The sequence below is a fragment of the Phoxinus phoxinus genome (genome assembly GCF_949152265.1).
Source record: "Phoxinus phoxinus genome assembly, chromosome: 15".
Lineage (NCBI taxonomy): Eukaryota > Metazoa > Chordata > Actinopteri > Cypriniformes > Leuciscidae > Phoxinus > Phoxinus phoxinus.
In genome coordinates this window covers 4,615,621-4,636,804 of record NC_136890.1, presented here as the reverse complement: position 1 = coordinate 4,636,804, position 21,184 = coordinate 4,615,621, and the positions used below count along the sequence as shown (strand labels likewise).

General features: G+C 39.9%; 1 protein-coding gene across 3 annotated transcripts in view; it reads right to left on the bottom strand.

Moving 5' to 3' along the window:
* Nucleotides 1–21,184, bottom strand: part of LOC307012126 (fibroblast growth factor receptor 1-A-like) — a 44,716-nt gene that overhangs the window by 11,856 nt on the left and 11,676 nt on the right. The window contains exons 3-7 of one of the 3 annotated variants that reach the window (XM_079638422.1): nt 15,623–15,795; nt 12,661–12,784; nt 8,588–8,778; nt 7,736–7,880; nt 6,221–6,674 (exon numbers count right to left, since the gene is read on the bottom strand). In XM_079638422.1, coding sequence (XP_079494548.1) covers nt 6,532–6,674; nt 7,736–7,880; nt 8,588–8,778; nt 12,661–12,784; nt 15,623–15,795 — 776 coding nt within the window. In that variant the 3' untranslated portion in view covers nt 6,221–6,531. Of the gene's footprint in view, nt 1–6,220; nt 6,678–7,735; nt 7,881–8,587; nt 8,779–12,660; nt 12,785–15,622; nt 15,796–21,184 lie in introns of those variants that run through there. The other 2 variants (XM_079638421.1, XM_079638423.1) reach the window with 2 other exon arrangements.

Below are 21,184 nucleotides of genomic sequence, written 5' to 3'. Positions count from 1 at the left end.
ATAATTGGGCTGAAATGAGTGGAAATGTTATCTGAAGCCACAGCCCATCTCACAGGCCTTTTTTGACATCAGTTAAAAGCCCAACACACATTTTTTTTTTCATTTTCTCACATTCTCTTTTGACAGGAACTTGTAAACAGAAACTTCCCATGAGGATGAGCTGCTACACTCGCAGTCCGTCTGACTTTCTTTTCACAAACACGTAATGCAAATGAACAATTGTGCCAGACTCTTGTTACCTCACTAAGTAAAGTAAAATAAAGTAAAAAAAGAAAATAAGTAACTTTAACTTGGCTAGTTAAAGTTTGTTGAGTAATTTCTGCTTAGTTGAAGTTTATTTTGCAATACTCTGTTTCAAGTACATTTTACTCAAACAATATAACACTGAATCAAGCCATGCTTTTAAAGTAAATGCTTTACTTAGAACATCTAATAATAATACAGTAAATAAGTAATACGTAAATAATACAGTAGATATTGTGTAGACAACATATCTAAATAATAGAAGTAATGTGGTTCCAACCCGAACACAGAGATCTCAATACTTGGTCACATTGTAACATTCTTCGGATCATGTTTCATATTGAGTAGACAATGAACTCCAGATGTCACAAAACAGCAAATTACTAAACCTAACATCAAACGCATTGATAAAATTGTGTAAACACAGCTGGAAAAATAGTGAAAAATGCAACCTTATCAATTATTCATACCCCCGTGCATGATGGGAACACCAGTATTAGGAAATTTGAGTAGGTTTTACTTAATTTTATAACGTTGATTTTTACGCTTTAATGCAACAAGTTTAAATTGAGTTTTTTTTATTCTTGCCTGAACTAACTCCCTGAACTAAATGTAGAAATGACATTTGTTTTTTCTGTAATATTTACTTCACCACAGAATTATTTTTTATCAGTGTACGAAGGGGAGGTTACTACAAAAAGCGGTCGGGTCCTTCAACAGCTCTTCACACTCACTGCCGGGGGAGATTCATGAAAATCAATGTACATTTTGATCTGTTCCACACAAAACTATCGTTTGACACCAAAAGTGTCAAGTAATATGCACCATGGAATGGAAAGTTAAATTGATCATTTGAAACTATTGTTTCAAAACTAAATTAAACTACTATTTGAACAATATCAAGGCCATTTCTGGTTTTGCTCCATCTGAGAGTCTTAATAGTGCCATTGGGACTCAAAAGACTAATTCATCAAAAGAAATGAAGACTCACAGTCTACAAGACGTCTGTGGTTTAGAAGGCAAACATGTGTCCTATTTCCTGTTATAACTCAGATCTTTGAGTCAGAGTTTACAGCACAAGGTGACTCACAAAGTCGTTTCTGGCTGCTTCAGTTGCTTCTTCTGAGGAAGACTCACATTCATCATAATTATCTGAGGAATCCAATCCGTCTGATCAAGAACAGAATGTTTAAACGGATGTTTTATGATGTGAACAATAAATGCTTAAAACTGAAGCAAACTGAAAGCAATCTATTTTGCCCTCGACCAGGGATACCAAGAACAGGATACTTTTTTGTTATTGTTAAGGCTGTTAAATAAATAATCTAGAACTTCCTTTCCTAACCCTTACAAAAAGAAAATATATTTCCCAATATATGAATGATCAATATATTAAATGAAATAACAGTACATTTAGAAAATATACTGAATAATATATTGTTTATATTACAATATATTGAATAATATACATAAGGAATTGACGCTTTTCATATATTGAAAAAAAAATGTGACAATATATTTACTAATATATCATAATGTATGTAATTTTATATTCAGTAACTTCATAATATATATATGCATATGTGATCAGATATGGTACTGCATGTGTAATATATTTTAATATATTTACTCATGCATTATCAACACATATATAGTGAAAAATATAATGTAATATATTTCTTACATTTTATAATTATATACATTGTATCCATATTTTCAAGCTAGTTAAAAACACCACAAGCACACCTGTATGTACTAAAGTATTTAGCCAAGAGAATATCACTGTGCTGTGGCGGGCACAGTTATTACTTGAAAATATAGTAAAAATAGACTTAAACCTTTTAAATTCCAAAATAATAGAACATTAAACACTAACAGATCTTAATATTGAGCAAAACGCATCAAATAACACTTAATTTTAACATTTGCTCTCTTTTAACAGTCAGAAGCAAATCATGCTGGGAACTAGAAATCTGTTGTAACTCATTCTGTGAATGTGAATATACTTTCACATTTATATGGGAACATGTATGTGCAATATCTGTACACAATAAAGGATAAACCTTTGTGCATATTACATGTTGGTATTTTTGTCTTCATTTATAAATATGTTATATTAATATAGCCATACATGGTCAATGCATATATTGCAGTATATTGAAAATATAAGCACTAGTGTCTCATAAATGGAAATGTAGTATGCAATATATTGAATTATATTTTGAAGTATATTCCCATATATTTTTGTTCTGTTATGATTCTATTATTATGCAAATCAACTTTAAAACATTTTCTAAAATAATTAAGTGCACTAAATGAACTGTCCTAATTAAACAATGAAGCGCTCAGTGTAGAGAGAGTTTGATTAAGAGTAATACACTTTGATAGCGCTTTTCTATTCAATCTCCACACACACACACTTGCCCTACACATTTGATGTTTAGTGTATCGGTATCACTGTTAGCATCCTACAGATAAGCGAAAACACATTGGAGGCCGAGACTTATAAGTAATTTACTAAAACTGAGTAAATTAAATCATTTAGAAATCTTAATGATGTTTGAATGATTGTGATGACGTTCCAATCACAAAAGAAGTCAATTATATATATCTAGAAATCTGGTTACACTTTATTTTGATGGTGAACATTCTGTTGACTATAAGTAAAGTTGCACTACATGTCAACTAACTCTCATTAGAGTATTAGTTGAGTATTAGTAGACTAGGTTTAGTAGAATAAGTTGACATGTACTAGCAAAATGACTTAGTCAGTCAGTAGCCTGTTGGGAGCATCTAAATAAAGTGTTAGCAGATATTAAGCAGACAGTTTACCAATACTCTAATGTGAGTTAGTTGACAGATAGGTGCAACATTTCTTATAGTCAGCACGGTTTATTACATGATACAACAAGAGAACTACAAAAAGACTTACCCTTATATTTGGTGGCTTTCCTGCCCTGGGACTGAAGAGCCTGAGTTAGGAGTACTGAGATCAGCAGCACCATGGTCTTCATCTTCATCATCATCATCATTATCCTCATCAAGGATTCTCTCTGCTTCCAGCTTAGCTCTCCATAAAACAGCAAAGACACCCACAATATGTGCAAGAAAACCCCAAGATAGAAAGTTTGGTAAATGACTAAATTACTTGGGTGATGTAATGTCTGATTTTTTTGGTCAGACATTCCATGGGAGGGTTTTAGGACCAGACTGATGAACTCTTCCCTGTTCGTTCTTGACATTCCTTTTTTTAAAATGTATTTTCCCTTCATTTCCAATTTTCTAATTCCCCTCTAAACCCATTTTTTTCTCTTTTCTCCTTTCCAGGCTTTCTTAAAACTGAGATCCAGATCCAGAGATGTGAGTCATTGATATAATTATTCACACTTAAACAACTATTTTCAAAAGGTCAGTTATATTCTTCAATATTTCAATAGTTGAATACAACATTAGGACATTTATTTTCTGCACACATTCTGGCAAGAACTGTCTAAAACATTCAACTCTCTATAGCTTGCTAACATTACTGCACCGTCTTGCAACAAGTCTGGGTCAAGTCTGCGCGTGCAGTTGCCAGCCAGCATGTCAAACTGACACGGTCACTTACCAGCAACGAGAGTTTCTAAAAGCAGAAATGAAATGTGTAAAAGTCAAGGATGTCCAATCAGATCTGCAGCCTGAGGGCCACAATGTCTTGCAGAGTTTATAGTGCATTTCATTTGTACTTCGAAAACAGAAATTTAAAGTTCCTATAGGAACTTTTAAACGGAACGCCCCCTCAAGTAAAAATTCTGACTCGGAAACCTGGAGGAATCACAACAACCCCGAATTCAGAATCCAATATGGCTGCTCAGCGCTTGGATGCATGGACGCGTCCATCTTGGTTTTCTGACCTGTGTACTGGAACTATCATTTAAAGTGTAAGAGTGTCGGATGACTCCTTCCTTTTATTTTTGGGATACCAGGAACTCCACCATAACAGTATAAGAATAATCAAAGAGGGTTGTTAAATAAATCAAATAAAAAATTAATAAAGTATGTAAATTGGAGAGAATTTGTCAGCTGATCAATCAAAATCTGTCAGCTGATATCGGATAACCTGTAGAGCCTCTTGTTGTTTTTTCAACACAAGGAGGAAGAGTGTTTTGAAATCAAACTCGAAAAATTTGAATATCGTGCAAAATATCACGTTCAGTAATTCAACTTAAAGGTGAAACTAATATATTATATAGACTCATTACATGCAAAGTCAAATATTTCAAGCCTTTATTTGTTATAATTTAGATGATTATGACTTACAGCTTATGAAAACCTTTTCACAATATTCTAATTTTGAATTTGGGGTTTTCATAAGCTGTAAGCCATAATCATCAAAATTATAACAAATAAAGGCTTGACATTTTTGACTTAATGAGTCTATATAAAATATTAGTTTCACCTTTTAAGTTGAATTACTGATATAAATTAACTTTTCCAATATATTTATATTTAAAAGTTTTTGTGTTTCATTTGTATAATTTATTATTATTATTTTTACAAAAAGATAAAGAAGAGAACCTAACACAACTACTAACAAACTAACAACATGTAAAACATTCTGGGGGGTGGGTTGAGAAATAGCCTACACTGCTCTAAATGAATTTCAACAAGAGCATGTTTTGGTTCACAGAGATTCCTGGAAGATGAATAAAACAAATGAAGGATGTTTTAATAGGGAATGAAACTGATCAATGTACAGTGGAATGCAGTGAGTGGACAAGAAGGGAAAATAAAATAAATATCAACATATTACTTTTTCAATGTTATAGGCTTACTGCTGTAAAAGTGTGTTTTTCTAGGACACTTTTCTCACTCTGTCATTAAAACACTCATCAGTGTAATCATTTGAAATCAGTGAAAATAGTACGAGCGGGGATGCATGTTCGTCCTGAAGATCCTGTGATTTTGTAACATTTATGACTCCCTCAGTACCAAAAACCCCCATTCCTATCGAGTTGGCCTGTTTTTCCTCAGAAAATTCCACCCGTGAAGTAATTTTGTAACTTTACAGAAAATCTCTCCAGTGCGGTTTATGTTTGCGATCATGCGAAGAAAATAGTCAAACTTAAAGTCAAAACTAACCCAAATATTCAAATGTGCTTTAACTTGAGACGCAGTCTATGTATATACATACATGGGTGTGTGTATGTATATATATAGAATATTTACATATTTGATACACAGTATATTCAGAAACTTTTGTGTTTGATGCATCAAACATATCGATTAATCGATTTGACAGCACTAATTATATACTTTATTATATTAAATTATATTTTGAGAAAGAATATTACAGAGCAGTTAGGGCAAATTAAAACAGTTAATGTCAACATTGCATCAAACTACCTAATATCTTAAAATACAATAACATTCTAAATGCTCAAAATGCATTACTGTATATAGAGTGACTGATAAATCTAATTTCTTTATCCTTTGTAGATACAATATCTGTTCATTCTTTGTGCGTGTATGCTGTAAATCATTAACACAATGTTTACATTTCAGTATAAAAATTCAGTTTCTAAATCATCATTATTCAGGTTTTGAATCTGAACAACAATTGTAAAATAAAGTATAACAAATGGAAGCTATATCAAACCAAGGATGAGTAGACAACAGATTCTCCACACCATAACTACATACATCCTGATCCATTAATGAACAGCTTGCACACTTTTTCCCCACAAGGATATGATAAAATGTCTGTTTTCTTTGCCTTCATTGAACAGGATTGTGGTAGAAAAAAAAAACTATAACTTCAGGTGCTTGAGTGACTTCATTACCTTTTACAGATTGTCCTTACCCAATCTGCGGATGGTGCATTTGTGTCCTGTCCAAGCAGCCCCCATCAACCACTATAGTAAGGGCACTAGAATATTTAGTGCTCCCCTTCTTTGCTGTGCAGCATTTACTGTACCAAGAAAACACACTAACTTGCTCGTTGTATAAATGAGACTTTATTGGAACATCACTCACTCACTCACTCACTCACAAAAATGAACAGCATTTTGTATTATAAGCTGGGACCGAGATGGGTCTAGTGCATGTTGCCCATGAAATACAACTGGGCAATTACATGGGGGCCATTATGGAACCCGCGGACAATGCCACATGGGGCCCATTTTTCAGCCCATTTCATACCCATATGGGCCCCACATACAAAACGGGATGTCATGGTTTAAGGAAGGAGAGAACTAGAAAAATGAGAAGCAAAGAAGAAAGCAGAGAAAATGGTGGGCTTTAGTTGACTCAATATACAACCAAATGAACAAAAACTACCATAAGGGGGGAAAATACACAGTCAAGAGCAGGTGTCAGTACAGAAGACAGGTATAGGACCGTCCGGGCTGGACTGGAGGATGATGCCGATATGTCAACAGGATACTTGGGCTCTTGTAAAAAGACAAGACCAGAAAAAACATGAGGGTCAGAATCCTGTTACAAAAAAGCTCTAAAAAGTGACCAACCAAAGTGGCATGATCCTTGCAAAATAACTTAACATAAACTTAAAATAAAAGTTGTAGCTGGCGGGCATGCAGGGCACTTTTTTAGTTTCATTTAATTTTTATTTAAACATGGAAAAATAATCCAGGTTAACTGATATTATAATGCAGTTTTACAGGGGTTAAAATAATAATTGTCCTGCACCTGAGCCCAAACTGGGTGTTTGGGATGTGCACATCAGCTTTGTGCTTTTGATTCTATATTAAAATAATAATTGCATTGCCATTTTTATAAAAAATAAAATAAAATACTATTCCTTGTATAAAAGCTATAAACCATCAAAATAAAGTGCAACCGTATTTAAAAGCATTGACAATGCCTTAAACATGAACATAATAGCTTGTGCCTTCCATAAAATCAAACTCTCATACAAAGTAGGCAATTGTTTGATTTTATGTAAACCACAATAGTAGCGTGACGGAATTCAACCCAAAGTAGGTATGTGTACATGCACTACTTTTTGTCAATCTAATCTGATTTCAGATTCTGGACGTTCTGTTTATATGAACCCTAAATATTGCAATTCGCTTATTCGTTTATATGTGTATTATTCCCAAACAAAACTTCAGCGAATGCATATGTGCATGAGTATAAAGATATATCAAAAAAGAAAGTGTTTTTAGCAAACATTTATTAAATATGTAGTTGCATCCACTGACCAGTTTGAAATCAGTCAGAAAATCTATGCATATTTGTATGATGTAAAACGCATGTAAACATACGCATGTGCGCAAGGATTTTTTGAATCCAACATTTTTTGGGTTATTTTTTTCCTGTTGATTGGATTATTTCAGGTCTACACCTCCCCTATCAATCCGGTTGAAATTTATTTTGGATCGACCCATCAATCTGATTACTAACAGATTATTTGAGTGCATTTAAACTAATGCTGTTAAAAAGGGACATGAAACCATCACCACAAAAAGAGCACCACAAGAACCAAAGATACCTTTATAGACAGTCAACCATGCAGATTGATGGGAGTGGCCGATAGAGTTCCCAGCCAAGCAAGTGTACTCTCCAGAATCCTCTAAAGACACATTCCTGATCAGCAGTACCTCCATCTCCTGATCCGCAGTGTAGACGCCTGCCGTCTAGAGAAAAGAAGCCGGAGAGATTCGAGAAAACCCACCAGAGGAGAGAGAGGAGTTTTGACAACGAGTGTACTTGTTCATTTTTACTCACTGTAAGACAAATATTGTAAACTGTGTCACTACATTATTTTGTGTTAGCCTGGGTTTCCCCATGCTGCCTTCCGCGCAGCGCGATTTTATTCACGCTGGCAGCCTGGATACCATGGACTAGATTTTCGCCTCAGCGAGGGGACCAATCACAGAACGGGGAGGGAGCAGCAAGACGATGACGACGTCTATGCGACACACCGAAGCAGTTTGTTTATATCAACATGTGCACTGCAGATTTATCTTCTACCCTCATGTTGTCTTCCACAAACGGCAATAGTCGCTGAACGCCATCGTGTACACATAAATCTATGACCCATCATCTTCTTCCTCGTCGAATTTCTGTCGCTCTACATACGTCATCTGGTATAATTGAAACGATTGGCTATGAGCTACGTACAGGCGCATTTGATAGACATTCGTAGCGCCCAATAAACGGCTCTGGGCATTCGTAAACCACGCCTCAAATACGAGAAAATTAACATGTGGTTCCCAGACCACGTCTCAATGAGACGAGGTCTGACGTTATCCAGGCTAATTTTGTGTAGGAACATATGATCATTTTAACTGAAATTGATAGGCACACTTCTGTCAATCTCAGACTAGTGAAGAGTTTTTACCTTCAAGATCCGAAAGTACGGCAGTCCGTCAGGGCCGACTCTGCTGCCGTTCACCTCAAAGTGCTTCAGCCACTGGATGTGTGGTGGAGGATCGCTGAAGACTTTACACTCAAACGCCATGTCACTTCCCACCACTACTGTACGGTTAGCAGGCAAACCAGCCTGGAGGATCGGCCTGTGCGGTAAACGCTCTGTAACACACAAACATGATGAGGTTAAAATGATTTTTACTCCTTTCCCTGATCATCCTTTTTCCCTCTTAAAGAAATCAAAGTTGGGATCAGCATTGTGGAAAGTGAGATATTCATTATCCCAGAGGCTGTAGGGAGCAGCCTATTTAACATGCAGACTAGAAACTCATTATAATTGTTATAATTTTGTAGCCTGGATGTCAGCTGAACTTAGCCCCACCAACAACATTCAAGGTCGGGAAGTTCGGTCTGGACTTGATCCGTTGTGGAGCATAGACAGTTAAATAAATGGACACAGCGACCACATAGGTTTCAACGGAGAAAAGTGAAGTCAATTAGAAGCACTCACTTCCTGATGGCTGAGCGAACTGTGCAGGCTCAAACTGAGCTTGACGACATGATGTGACGTGAGCCTGTCTGACAGCTGTCAGTCTTCTAGTAGCTTTGCCGAGAGAAATCTGAATCATTCCCTTCCGAATCTCGCAGAGACGGAGAGCGTGAGCATTAGCTGTCCATGAGTTAGCAGCAGGAGCAACTTTATCACTCTCTATGGGCTTCTCCCTTGACTTTATGCCTCCAGATTGCTTGCGAGCTTCTCCGCCGGTCTATCCGGTAATTTCTCGACTGTGCGACAGAGAGTCGAGTGGTTATGACGCAATCGTTAGCCTATTTTTACAAAAACTGCTTCTACAGGGCCATAACGTAAGATACAAGGTAATGGAGCATTTTATACATTGTTGTGGTTCTTTACAAATAAATAATGAACAAATAGGGCCCTATCTTGCACCCAGCGCAATTGACTTTGAACACCGACGCATGTATCATTCCTATTTTGCACCCGCGCACAGCGGACTTTTCCCTCCACAGACGCACGTCGGTAAATTAGGGAATGAACTTGCGCTCGCGGGGGCGGTTCAGCGCAAAGAGGAGGCGTGTTCCGGCGCAAAACTCCCCTGGTGCTATTTTCCAGTTTTAGAAAGCAATTGCGCCATTGACCAGGAAAAAAACAGTCTAAAGTCAGCGGCGCGTTGCGCGTTAGTGATATGGTATTTTAAGGGCGCGTGCTTGGCCATAATGTAGCGTGTTAACGCGCATCCACTTTGATTCTCTAATATAAACAGACGCAGCAGTTTTCATTTGTGCAAATCATACATTATTACAAGGAAAAATATTAACACACGAGGGAAATCATTGTTGTGTCCGTGAAGATGTGAAAAAGATATATCTAGATTTAAAAAAAAGAATCTAGATTAGGATACACATTTACCCAAATTATACGCCTGTTTAACCGAAGCTAATTTGGGTGGGTTTGGGTGGGTTTCTCCCATCATCCCCAATGTCACTTCTCTGTGTTTTACGGCCCTGACGAGAACGTCGCTCTCCTCGGCTGTGAACTGCTCCTGGCGTGCGCTGGCAAATCCGCCGTTATAATAGCAATCCGCGTTGGAACAAGCGCGCCTGCTCTTAAAGGGAATGTGAGAGGTCGCTCTGATTGGTTTATTTCACGTTACGCCCAAACCACACCTATGGATAATGAAGATACTTCAGACCAACCCCTTTTAGATTTGCGCCAGGTGCAAGAGTCATTTATCCCGCCGGGAAAATAGCAACAGCGCCGGGATCCGCCCACAAAGTTACTTGCGCTTTGCGACACTTGCATTTCAGATCGTTAAAATAGGGCCCATAGAGTCTTTAAACGCCTCAGACGTAAAGTTATTTGTTGTCAAAGTGACGCCAAAATGAATGGGAGTCAATGGAATGCTAACAGCAGGAGATGCTCTGCTAATCAATTGCGACCCTGAGAGAAGCTTTGGTTTCCGGCTGATGGATTATCCCCCTTGTTGTGAAGCAACTATGCTCGAACCAGAGCTGTTCGGACCAATCAAATTGTCACGGCGGACTTTATACAATGATGGACAGATGATCAACAGTAACGTAATCATCCACGTCACCAAAGAGCGCTTGGGTTGAATTTGTTTACAACAAAGGTGGCTGCCGCTGGAGAATTGAGACGTGTAGATTCCACCATCGTGTCTTTTATAGAAGATATCGACAGCGCATTCATTTAAAAAGAGGAACAGAGAACCGGGATCAAGGCATTTGTCGATTGGAAAGATGTTTTGCCATCCTTCCTACGGGATTCAACATATGTCACATACTCCGTTGCTCTGATTAGTTGTAGGTCTATCCAGAGCCGTTGGGTATATCTACTAAAACTAAACTTTTCTCAACAACTCTGTGGCTGCACGGAAATGTTGCAACCTAGGCTCATTAGAAATATGTGCTTTCACTTGCATTTCTTGAAAAAAAAAAAAATTAATACGCTCACAAATTACATTAAAAAAGTATAATGACCTTGCCCAAAAATAATGAAGTTTACCAAAATCATGCACATGATGTCCCTTTGTAAATCACCTTTGGCTAAGCCCCGCCCCCCTTAGTTACTGTTGCTACGTCCGTCAACTTCATCTGGGCACTGGTTTGGTATCAACATGGCTTATGCTGTGACAGCTCTTCCTGCTGAAATTTTATCAAACTTTTATAAAGCAGCAAATAAAGTGTCCGATAGAAGTAGGCAAAAGGGGCTGCAGTGTGCGTTCGAAGGCTATATTCAAGACATACCGGTGAAACGCAAGCAACAACAAGCCATCCAAATAGAGGCAAAAGCATAACGGTCACAGTCAAAAAATGAACCACCGCATATCCTAATCGAGACGGAGGCTGAGAAAAGTGTGCTTAAGGTTAAAAGCAAAAATAGAGCACACAAAAGTGTGTTGTTGATCTTGAGGGGTTTCGCTGACTGAGGACGTCCACACAGTTTAATCCAAAAACGACACAGGATTTTACTTATGGTTTTGGGAAGGGAAAAAAACCGACACCCCCCTCCAACCTCTCTGGGAAATGCGTATCTGTGTTACAAATGCCCCAGGCACAACGTTTAACCATATTTTTGATAAAACTACGACGGTAATAGCCTGCCGAGACCAAAAATATGAGACGCCTGTGATAAAGTCAATAGAGCGCTGTGAAAAAGTGTTGGACCTCTGTGGGAGCTTGTTCTTGGCTGCGCTGTGATTGGTCAATCTACATTCTAGGGTGTGGCTTAGCCAAAGGCGAATTAAAACCTCTGATTGTCCTAGGAGGACTTGATGGTATAAATGTATGAGTGTCTTGTGTGTGAGTGACTAATTCCAATGGTGTGTATGGCGCAGTTGATGAAGCTATGTATGGCACAGTGGCCTCTGTCTACATGGGTTCACTGATTGACTGATGTGGACTTGATTGATACCTTCATTATTTAGCAAATAAATCAGTGGAACATGATGTTTTATTAACAAGGTTCGGGAGGAGCACGTTCAGATAATTAACACAAGTGGAGAGCACTCAGCAATCAATGGTAAGAGGTATATATACTCAGCAGTCTCACCTCAAACCATTGACAGTTTTTGCAGCATCCCTCCACCACCCCTTCTCCACGCTTCTAGTCCTAAACACTTACATACGGGGGGAGTACTCTGGGTTCGGGCCGAACTCCGAGCTCGGAGCCCTCCCTCCGGACAGCACGCCAAATACGCATTAAACTTTACCCCTTCAAATTATATCTAAGTGTGAACTCGTGAAAAAAAGGCATCAATTAAGTCCATTAAGTCAGCCAATCAGTGTATGAAATGTATTAACTTATTCCAATTAATCTAATCTCAGCCACTAACCATGTCTCTAACTCTAACACGTCTGAATCCACTGCTTCACGTAAACACTTCATATTTGCAATGGATCATTAAACACACACCATCACAAGAATACATGTGACTGTCCTTGAAGATTACATTTACATCAACCTAACTTTTAAAATGTAGAGGTAAGAAAGGAAATGTTACTGACCGACTACGTCCAGCTGGTAGGTGTGATTGATGCTGCCGATTTTGTTTTCCACCAGGCAGGTGTAGTTGCCTTTGTCTGACGGTACCACCGACTCCATTATGATGGTCCACATGTGCTCCCGAACCTGTGCAGTAACAGAGATATACACAATAAAAGCTTTGAATGACACCAGGACATCCAATCAGTGCAGATTCCAAATATAAACATTACATCATAATGTATACATTTTTTTTTTTTTTTAAACAGTGAATCTGATTCCGACCTCTTACATTATAGATTAACACAAAATCTACTTGGATCCAAACATATAAAAGCAGAAAACTGCTAAATGCATTAGAAAGCTGATTGTCTTTTAAGAGCAGCGAGTGTGTTTTATGGTGAACAGTGATAATCAGGCCACTCCATGTCCACTAATGCCTGTAATAATTTTAAAAACAATTAACAATCGTGGCGATTTCTGTGGTCATGGCTCCTAAACAGTGGTCCTACGTCTTACAGGGAGAGAGGTTCAAAGAGAGTCTGCGATCATTTTTTTTGACAGTGTGAGAAATTTAGCATGATCTTTTCAGTGTGTTTGCTGCTACGACCTACATCTACTGACTAGCCAATAAAAATGCAACATGAAATAGTTTACTGATCAACGCGACATGGCTCTAAAACTTAAAGGGGACATAACACACACAGTTTCAGCCAATCTCATGTTAATCTTGAGTACCTATAGAATAGTATTGCATCCTTCATATCTCATATGTCTTTAGTTTTATCAGATTTATAAAAGAGATATACAGCTGTACCGCTTCTGTACCACTGCCCTCCGAGACCACTTGGGACCCAGGGATAGAGGAACTGCTCTTTTTTTTAAAAAGAATTCGGTACCACTGAAACGCCAGTGGCGGAACAGAATTTTGACTCAACATATCTCTACCCGGCCCTCCTCCGTGGGAGAGCAGCCCTACCCATCTCCGGGTCGCCCATCTCTTAAAGAGCGGCTGAGACAGCTGAGACAAACCGTGACACAGCCAGGGGGCGCTTCTGAACCACCAAGGTGGACAACATCTGGCCTGAGGGCCTGCGCTCTGACTTTGATCATGGTCAGTCAACATGCGCAGCTCAACCCTGGCTCAGACCTACCCTCATACATTAAAGGTACAATATGTACGAATTTCGTATCAAAATATCCAAAAACCACTTGCACAGTGTTATATATTTATGTCAATTGTGTACTTACATTATCCTAAATGTTTCCAAGTAACGTTCAGAGAAATTCACAATTTTAAATAGTGCCCGTCCCTTGTCACTTTTCACTGACGTAATGTCCGCGTTATCCCTGGTTTCTGCTAGTACTGCCATAGTAACCATTGTGACAGACATGGACAACTGCGTACTGTCTAGCGCCACTCTATTGTTGTTTCATTCAAATATAATGGACCATGGCAAGCAGACTTTGGGACAAAAGGAGAAATAAAACGAGGATCAATATCGGCCTGGCGTTTTCGAGATGCCTAGAGCTCCGCGTTCGCGACAAACTTCGACTTGACAGAGACGCCATTCTTGCATGTACTTTATTAGACAGGTGATCAAACGTATATAAAAATAATCAATGTTATATAGCTCAACATGATGAAATGTTAGAATATGATCAGTATGTAATTCTAATGTTGATCTAGCTTACTGCTAGTCTCATACAGCCAACAAACTAACACATAGAATAACATTATAAATTTCAACACACTCAAATGCAGTTTAGTATGATAGTGTAGACCAAGTGTAACAGTGCTGCGTTACCTCACAATTTTAATTTGTTACATAAACTGACCAGTTTGTGTATCAATTCAGCACTTGCGGGTAGTTCGGTAGAATGAAATGTCCGCACTCCTTTATATCCGCAGGATATGGCGCTGATATCTGTTTCTCATTAGCAATCGCGCCCTGCTTCAGTCATGTTAAAAAGCATGTATGTATTCACTCATCCATAAACATTATTTCCCATAAACATTATTAGATCCATCGGCATGACGACAAGTTGCATCATCAATATACGCCTTTGTTATTATAAGAGCTTAGCGACCCCTAGCGGTGACAACATTTTATATTGTAGCTTTAAGAGTGCCTTGGCCTCACATGCAGGGTGGAGGTGGCCTGGCAGAAGCACAGCCACCCCACCGTCGAGGGTAGTGAGAGAGGTGAAAACTTTTTATGCAGAATTTGGCACTTTTGGCATTCCATATTTTGGCACCAATATAGTTACATGCATCCAAGTTTTCCATGCACACCCAGGAAAGACATGCAAAAAGAAAAGCATGGCTGTCAGCTCTGAATCTGATTCAGCATAAGCACACACACTATTACAATGGGAGCTCAGAATCATCCTCATTTCCAGAGCGAAACAGATGCAGCGGTCGACATCGGTCAGATGCCGGTCAACTGGAGCCCTGAATAAAATGCTACATAAAATAAAATACATTAAAAAAGCAAGTTTGTCCACAGTTCTTGTGGGGAGAAGAATTTATAGAAGGTTTGTATCAGTTCTTCAGCTGCAATGTTAGCATGTCGTCCTTCAAATAATCTTAACCCAAAGTTCTGTCTGAGTGACAGAACTTTATACATGAAGACAAAAGGGCTACATTCAATAGAAAACTGTTAGGACCTCCCAAAGGATATTGATGAACACTATAATCTACTCTTAAGCAATGTTTTTTCTTTGTCATTCACACTCACCAGTTGTATGGGCCATTTGGTTCACACCTTTACAGACACATAGAGTTGATTGCACCGAGTGAGCCGTACCGTACCGTACCATGCAGTGGAAAAGCGCCAAAGCGTGCCGTACCGAACCGTGCTGTACCGTACCATGCAGTGGAAAAGCGCCAAAGCGTGCCGTACCGAACCGTGCTGTACCGTACCATGCAGTGGAAAAGCGGCATTAGATGCACCAGTGTTTTCTTCTTCCAGTTGCCCTCACCTTGAAGCCTCCTATTCGCTGGTCTCTCTTAAACTCTTTGCCGTTCTTGAGCAACTTGAGTGTTGGCGTAGGGTTACCGTTGGCCTGGCAATGAAACTTGACAGTTTTGCTGGCGGGAACTGTGAGGAGATTCTTCTGCATCCTATCAGGTTGAGTCCAAACAGGAGCCATTGCTGAGGAACAGATAGAAAGTAAATAAGATGGGGAAAAATTAAAAGGGTCATTTGAAACTACTGTTTTAAAACTGAATTAAACTACAATGTGAACAATATAAGGAGAATGACCATCTTAGAACAGTAATCCAAAGCAAAAATAAGAGTGACTGTACTAAAGAGAGTGACTCTAAAGAAATATTTTCAAAGTCGCCAGATCACTGTTCTTATCGCACTGCACAGCTATCTGGTGTAGTATTCAGTTGCTGTTGTGTGCACAAGGACTGAACAATTTTGGAAAATAATGTAATAGCAAATTTTTTTTCACCAATATTGCGATTGCGATTTAATATGCAATTATTTTTTTAAGCTGTTTATCTTCTTAGTTGGCTGGGAATCTTTAGGGCATCTCACGATCCGATCCAATTCCGATTCAGGGAGTAATGATCCAATTCAAAAACGATTCTTGATCTACTTTTTTTGTTATTAATTAGTCTTATTAATAAAACTTAAAATATATATTTTTATTTAATTACAAATGTATTTATAAGTACCGGTACTTTTTAAAATAATAACACATTAAGAGGAACAAAAAACATACTAGGCTACACGCAATAAACAAAGAGTGCTTCAGTATTGAGGAGTGTATCCGAACATTTTCCTTTTAAGAGCTGTGAGTGATTTTTCTCTTACTACTGTTTTTTTTTCTTATTATTACTAGGCTACTGATGACTTCATAGACAGTGGGAGATCCGATATGCTGCATTCACACCAATGCACAGATCTCTTGTGAAATATAAGATGTGGTTTGTCCTGTCTGTTTAATCCCTTAAGACATAACTGACTGTGTTTACCCTAATTTCGTATCATAAAAGCATTTTGAGATGAAAGTAGGCTACATTTAACCACAGTCGCGCACAGCCGTACGCGCGAGCGCTCTTATACTTTTCATACTTTTATTTATATGCCCACTGCATTCTAAACAACATAAATGATGCTTTCGTAGAGCATTTGTAAGGAAAATACCGGTGGGCGAGACGGCGCACTGCGAGTCACATCAAGCAAAGAGCACGTTCCTCACACAGCGCATATCAATGAAGCCCGCGAACGTCCTTGTAATGTCCAGTCAGTTCAGCCTTTCCGAAATTTATTAAAGATTATTATTCGGAAGGTTCGACTTGAGTGGTGTGTGTGTGAGGAATTGGAAGCAAGCTGAAAATGGGTGTTTCTAAAACACACGCAGTATCATCGCGAATCTGCGGCCATTTTTATTAAAAATGATAGTCCGCAAGAAGCTTGCGATCAAACTTGTCTGTGCGCTGATTTGCAGCGAAAGGGTGAAAAATAAAAGAAGATTATGGAGGAGGAAATGGTTGGGGAGATGCGTTTTCTGCAGAGAGTTGGCGGTAAATATTCTGGTCTAGGCCTATAACTTCTCCCCGAACTTCCCGCTGCCCTGTATCTTGCTCTCTCATTGGCTGTAGGTCATCGCCAATGTAATTTTCAGTCAACAAATTTTGAATTGCAGACAGGTCAAGATATTTAGCATGCCAAAAATCTCACGGGCTTCGGCGACGCATCGCCTATTCTCTCAGATCGCGTCTTTGATAAAGCATACGTGATTATCACTCACGTGAACGAGCACAGATCCGAGGGCAATTGACTTTACAATTGGATTTTGCGATTTCGCAATAGCCTATCTGTCGGCGAGTGAAAATTGGGGCAAAAATCGGGCAGTGTGAACTCTGCATTGGTGACCGCAAATCAAAGTGTGCAAGATTTGTGTGTTGGATGATGGATTTATGCCCTTGGTACTCAAAGACTAATCCATCAAAAGAAATGATGATCTTAATGAACAAGAGTCCGGCATATTCTACAGGACGGCTGTGGTTTATTAGGCAAAAATAATCGCTGTTATATTTACTGCTTTAAAGGACAATCCTAACAATTTTGTAACTGTTATTGACATTTGTCAGTTTCTGATTCTGAGAGTAGGGGTGACTCACAAAGTAATGGAGACTTGGCATTAGTTGGTCAACAGCTTGACCAAGGCTACCACTAAAAACAGGATGTAGGGGGAGTTGGGGCACAACCTAGCGCTTTTAGATTTTCTCAATTTGATTAAATCTACTTAGGGTTCAGAGTATTACTTTTCTCAAAAATAAATTCACACGTGTGGTACAATTATGTTGTCATGTTTCATTATTACAGTGTATACTTCTACGTACACATTTTATGTGGCATGTTTTAACATGACCATATGACAGCTTAAAGTGTTATCTGATCTAATCAAAAAATTATCCAAACTAAAATATATTGACAATAAAAGACAATTGTTATTTTTTTGCATATAAAATAATAGCATTTTTTTTAAGAAAAGCCTTCTAAGCATTAATTAAGCATTTTTAGTATGACAATGAACATACTGCAAAACAGCTATACGGCATAGGTTAAAACAATGCAGGCTAATAGATGAAGAAACACATTCAGAAAAAAAACACAAAGCTGAACAAAACACTTTCCTCCGTCCCTCCTTAATAAATCCTCTCCTGTGGCCTCATGGGATAGCAAAGTGTCCATCATATGCACACTTGTAAGCAGTAAATCATCTGGGTACATTTTGCCTACTCTTTTATGAATATTATTAATTCGAACATACTTCTTTTGTCACATACTGGTTTTCACCTAGGGAAGTATGCGATTTTGGATGCAGCCTGAATGTGTTCTAATTGGTTGCCATAGTTACTCATTATGTTAACCTGTTTCTTGTTGTCAGGGTTCTGTCACTTCTGTCTGGTCTATTTCTTGGTTTTCTGACAGAGCCCTGAAACTCCTATGTTGTCTTGTCTGTGTGCCTTGTTTCATGTGCTTTCATGTCTTGTCCTGTACTGTGTAGCACGCAGCTTGTGTTTTACACTAGCTGTGTGCTTTCATGTTGTCTTGTTTTGTGGGAGTGTAGCGAAATAATATAGTAATAATACTAGACACTGGCTCTCAAGTCACCCTGTTTAGCCAAACACTATTCCAGCGCCACTTCGGTGATGAATGAACAAGACCCAGCGTTGCGCATGAACGCGTTCAATGAACGACGTTCACTGAACTCGTTCATATTTTCGCCAAACGCTGAACTGAACGAATCACTTTTCATACAATGAACGTGAACGAGAGCGGCGCTCACTCTGGCAGGAATGAGCAGCACGCGCAGTTCACGCTCATTTGAAAAGTCAGGTTTTACCAGGGCTTAATTTGAGCCGGAACACGCCGGAACATGTTCCGTCACCCCCGACATTGGATCCGGCACCTCCTGTGTCACTAATTAATTGCCTAAATGAAAAAATGTTTTACTGTTTGTGTAGTGTTCAATGTTTGTGAGGTATGACTTGCGCGCTTGTTGTACGAGTTGAGATTGCTGTTAGCCTCGATCGTTTCACTCAGGGGAAAAATGTCAAAAAGACAGGAAAGTTTGCTTAACTTTTTCAAATACGCTGGACAGTCAGATCCCAAACAAGCAAAAATCGTTTCCGCTGATCAGAAAGGAGACCACGGTGGACACAGTAGCCTAGTATCGATATCTCGTTATTTCGACATAAATAAGGGGACATTCTAATCTGCATCAAGCCACATTAAGCGTTCTTATAGCCTAATGGTTTTCTATGGGAGGAAAATGCCTAACCGTTCATATTATGGGCTCATCTGATTTTTTTGTACATAGCATAGCCTATTTGTTAGGATTTTAGTATCATAATGATTAGGCTTATAAATGCATGCACAATTATCCGTGAACTTGATTTGAACAAATGCCTTTCAACTTGTGAGTGCAAAATTCAGAATTAAATTAATGTGCAGAAATTTGTACAAATAGAGAGTAGGCTATTGTCACAGTGTCTGGTGGTTTCCTGGGTTTAACACTAGAGGTCTCAGTTTTCACGGTGTCTAGGCATTTTCACTACATTTCCCATAATCCTGTCTGTCACTGATTGTTCATTTCCTTCAGCTGTTTCTCGTCACCTTGTTTGCACTTGTGTATATATACCCTGTCTGTTTCAGTGTTTGTCACGGAGTCCTTGTTTATAGTCACCACACTTCCGTTGTCTGCATTCTGTCTGCTTCTTGTTTTGTTTCGTGTTTTGGATTGCCTTTCTGGATTTTGACCTCTGCCTGAACTAGTTGTGAGTACGGATTACCCCTTCAATAAATCATTGCATTTGGATCTCTCTCTCCTGTGTGTTCCGTGACAGAAGAACTCCGTCACAAAAGAGATCCAGCATGATGGGGTTTCGTATCCTTCCTCCTAACAAGGAGAAAGAGAGGAAGGGGCGAGTCCAAAATTTGATGAGCCTACGCCAGCGGGGCCAGCCGGTGGGTTGCCTGGCTCAGACCTTTTGGACACTCGTGAGAGGTATGGGCTACAATGAGGCAGCATTAAAGGATGTTTTTAATGTCTGTCTTGATGACCCATTGCCTGGGTGGGAAATGAAGGGGCTGGAGATCTTGGACTTTTGGGGTTTTACCAGATACCTTCAGGATCGGAGCCAGTGGGATGCATCAGTCACGCCTGTGTCTCGTGACAGGATGACCAACATACCCTTGCCGGTGAGTGTAACTTCCCCTGAGGCGGTTGGCTCAATGCCACCGTCTTGCCATCGTAGGCGGAGGAGGAGGAAGAAACACACGTCTGCCGATCCAGAGGCTGTTCACGTCACGTCTGCCGATCCAGAGGCTGTTCACGTCACGTCTGCCGATCCAGAGGCTGTTCACGTCACGTCTGCCGATCCAGAGGCTGTTCACGTCACGTCTGCCGATCCAGAGGCTGTTCACGTCACGTCTGCCGATCCAGAGGCTGTTCACGTCACGTCTGCCGATCCAGAGGCTGTTCACGTCACGTCTGCCGATCCAGAGGCTGTTCACGTCACGTCTGCCGATCCAGAGGCTGTTCACGTCACGTCTGCCGATCCAGAGGCTGTTCACGTCACGTCTGCCGATCCAGAGGCTGTTCACGTCACGTCTGCCGATCCAGAGGCTGTTCACGTCACGTCTGCCGATCCAGAGGCTGTTCACGTCACGTCTGCCGATCCAGAGGCTGTTCACGTCACGTCTGCCGATCCAGAGGCTGTTCACGTCATGTCTGCCGATCCAGAGGCTGTTCACGTCACGTCTGCCGATCCAGAGGCTGTTCACGTCACGGAGGTCTTCCCCGAGCAACCTGATCTGCCAGTTCCACTGCCGGCCCCGCCCAAGCTGCTCGCCCTGCCGGCCCCGCCCGAGCTGCTCGCCCTGCCGGCCCCGCCCGAGCTGCTCGCCCTGCCGGCCCCGCCCGAGCTGCTCGCCCTGCCGGCCCCGCCCGAGCTGCTCGCCCTGCCGGCCCCGCCCGAGCTGCTCGCCCTGCCGGCCCCGCCCGAGCTGGGGTCTG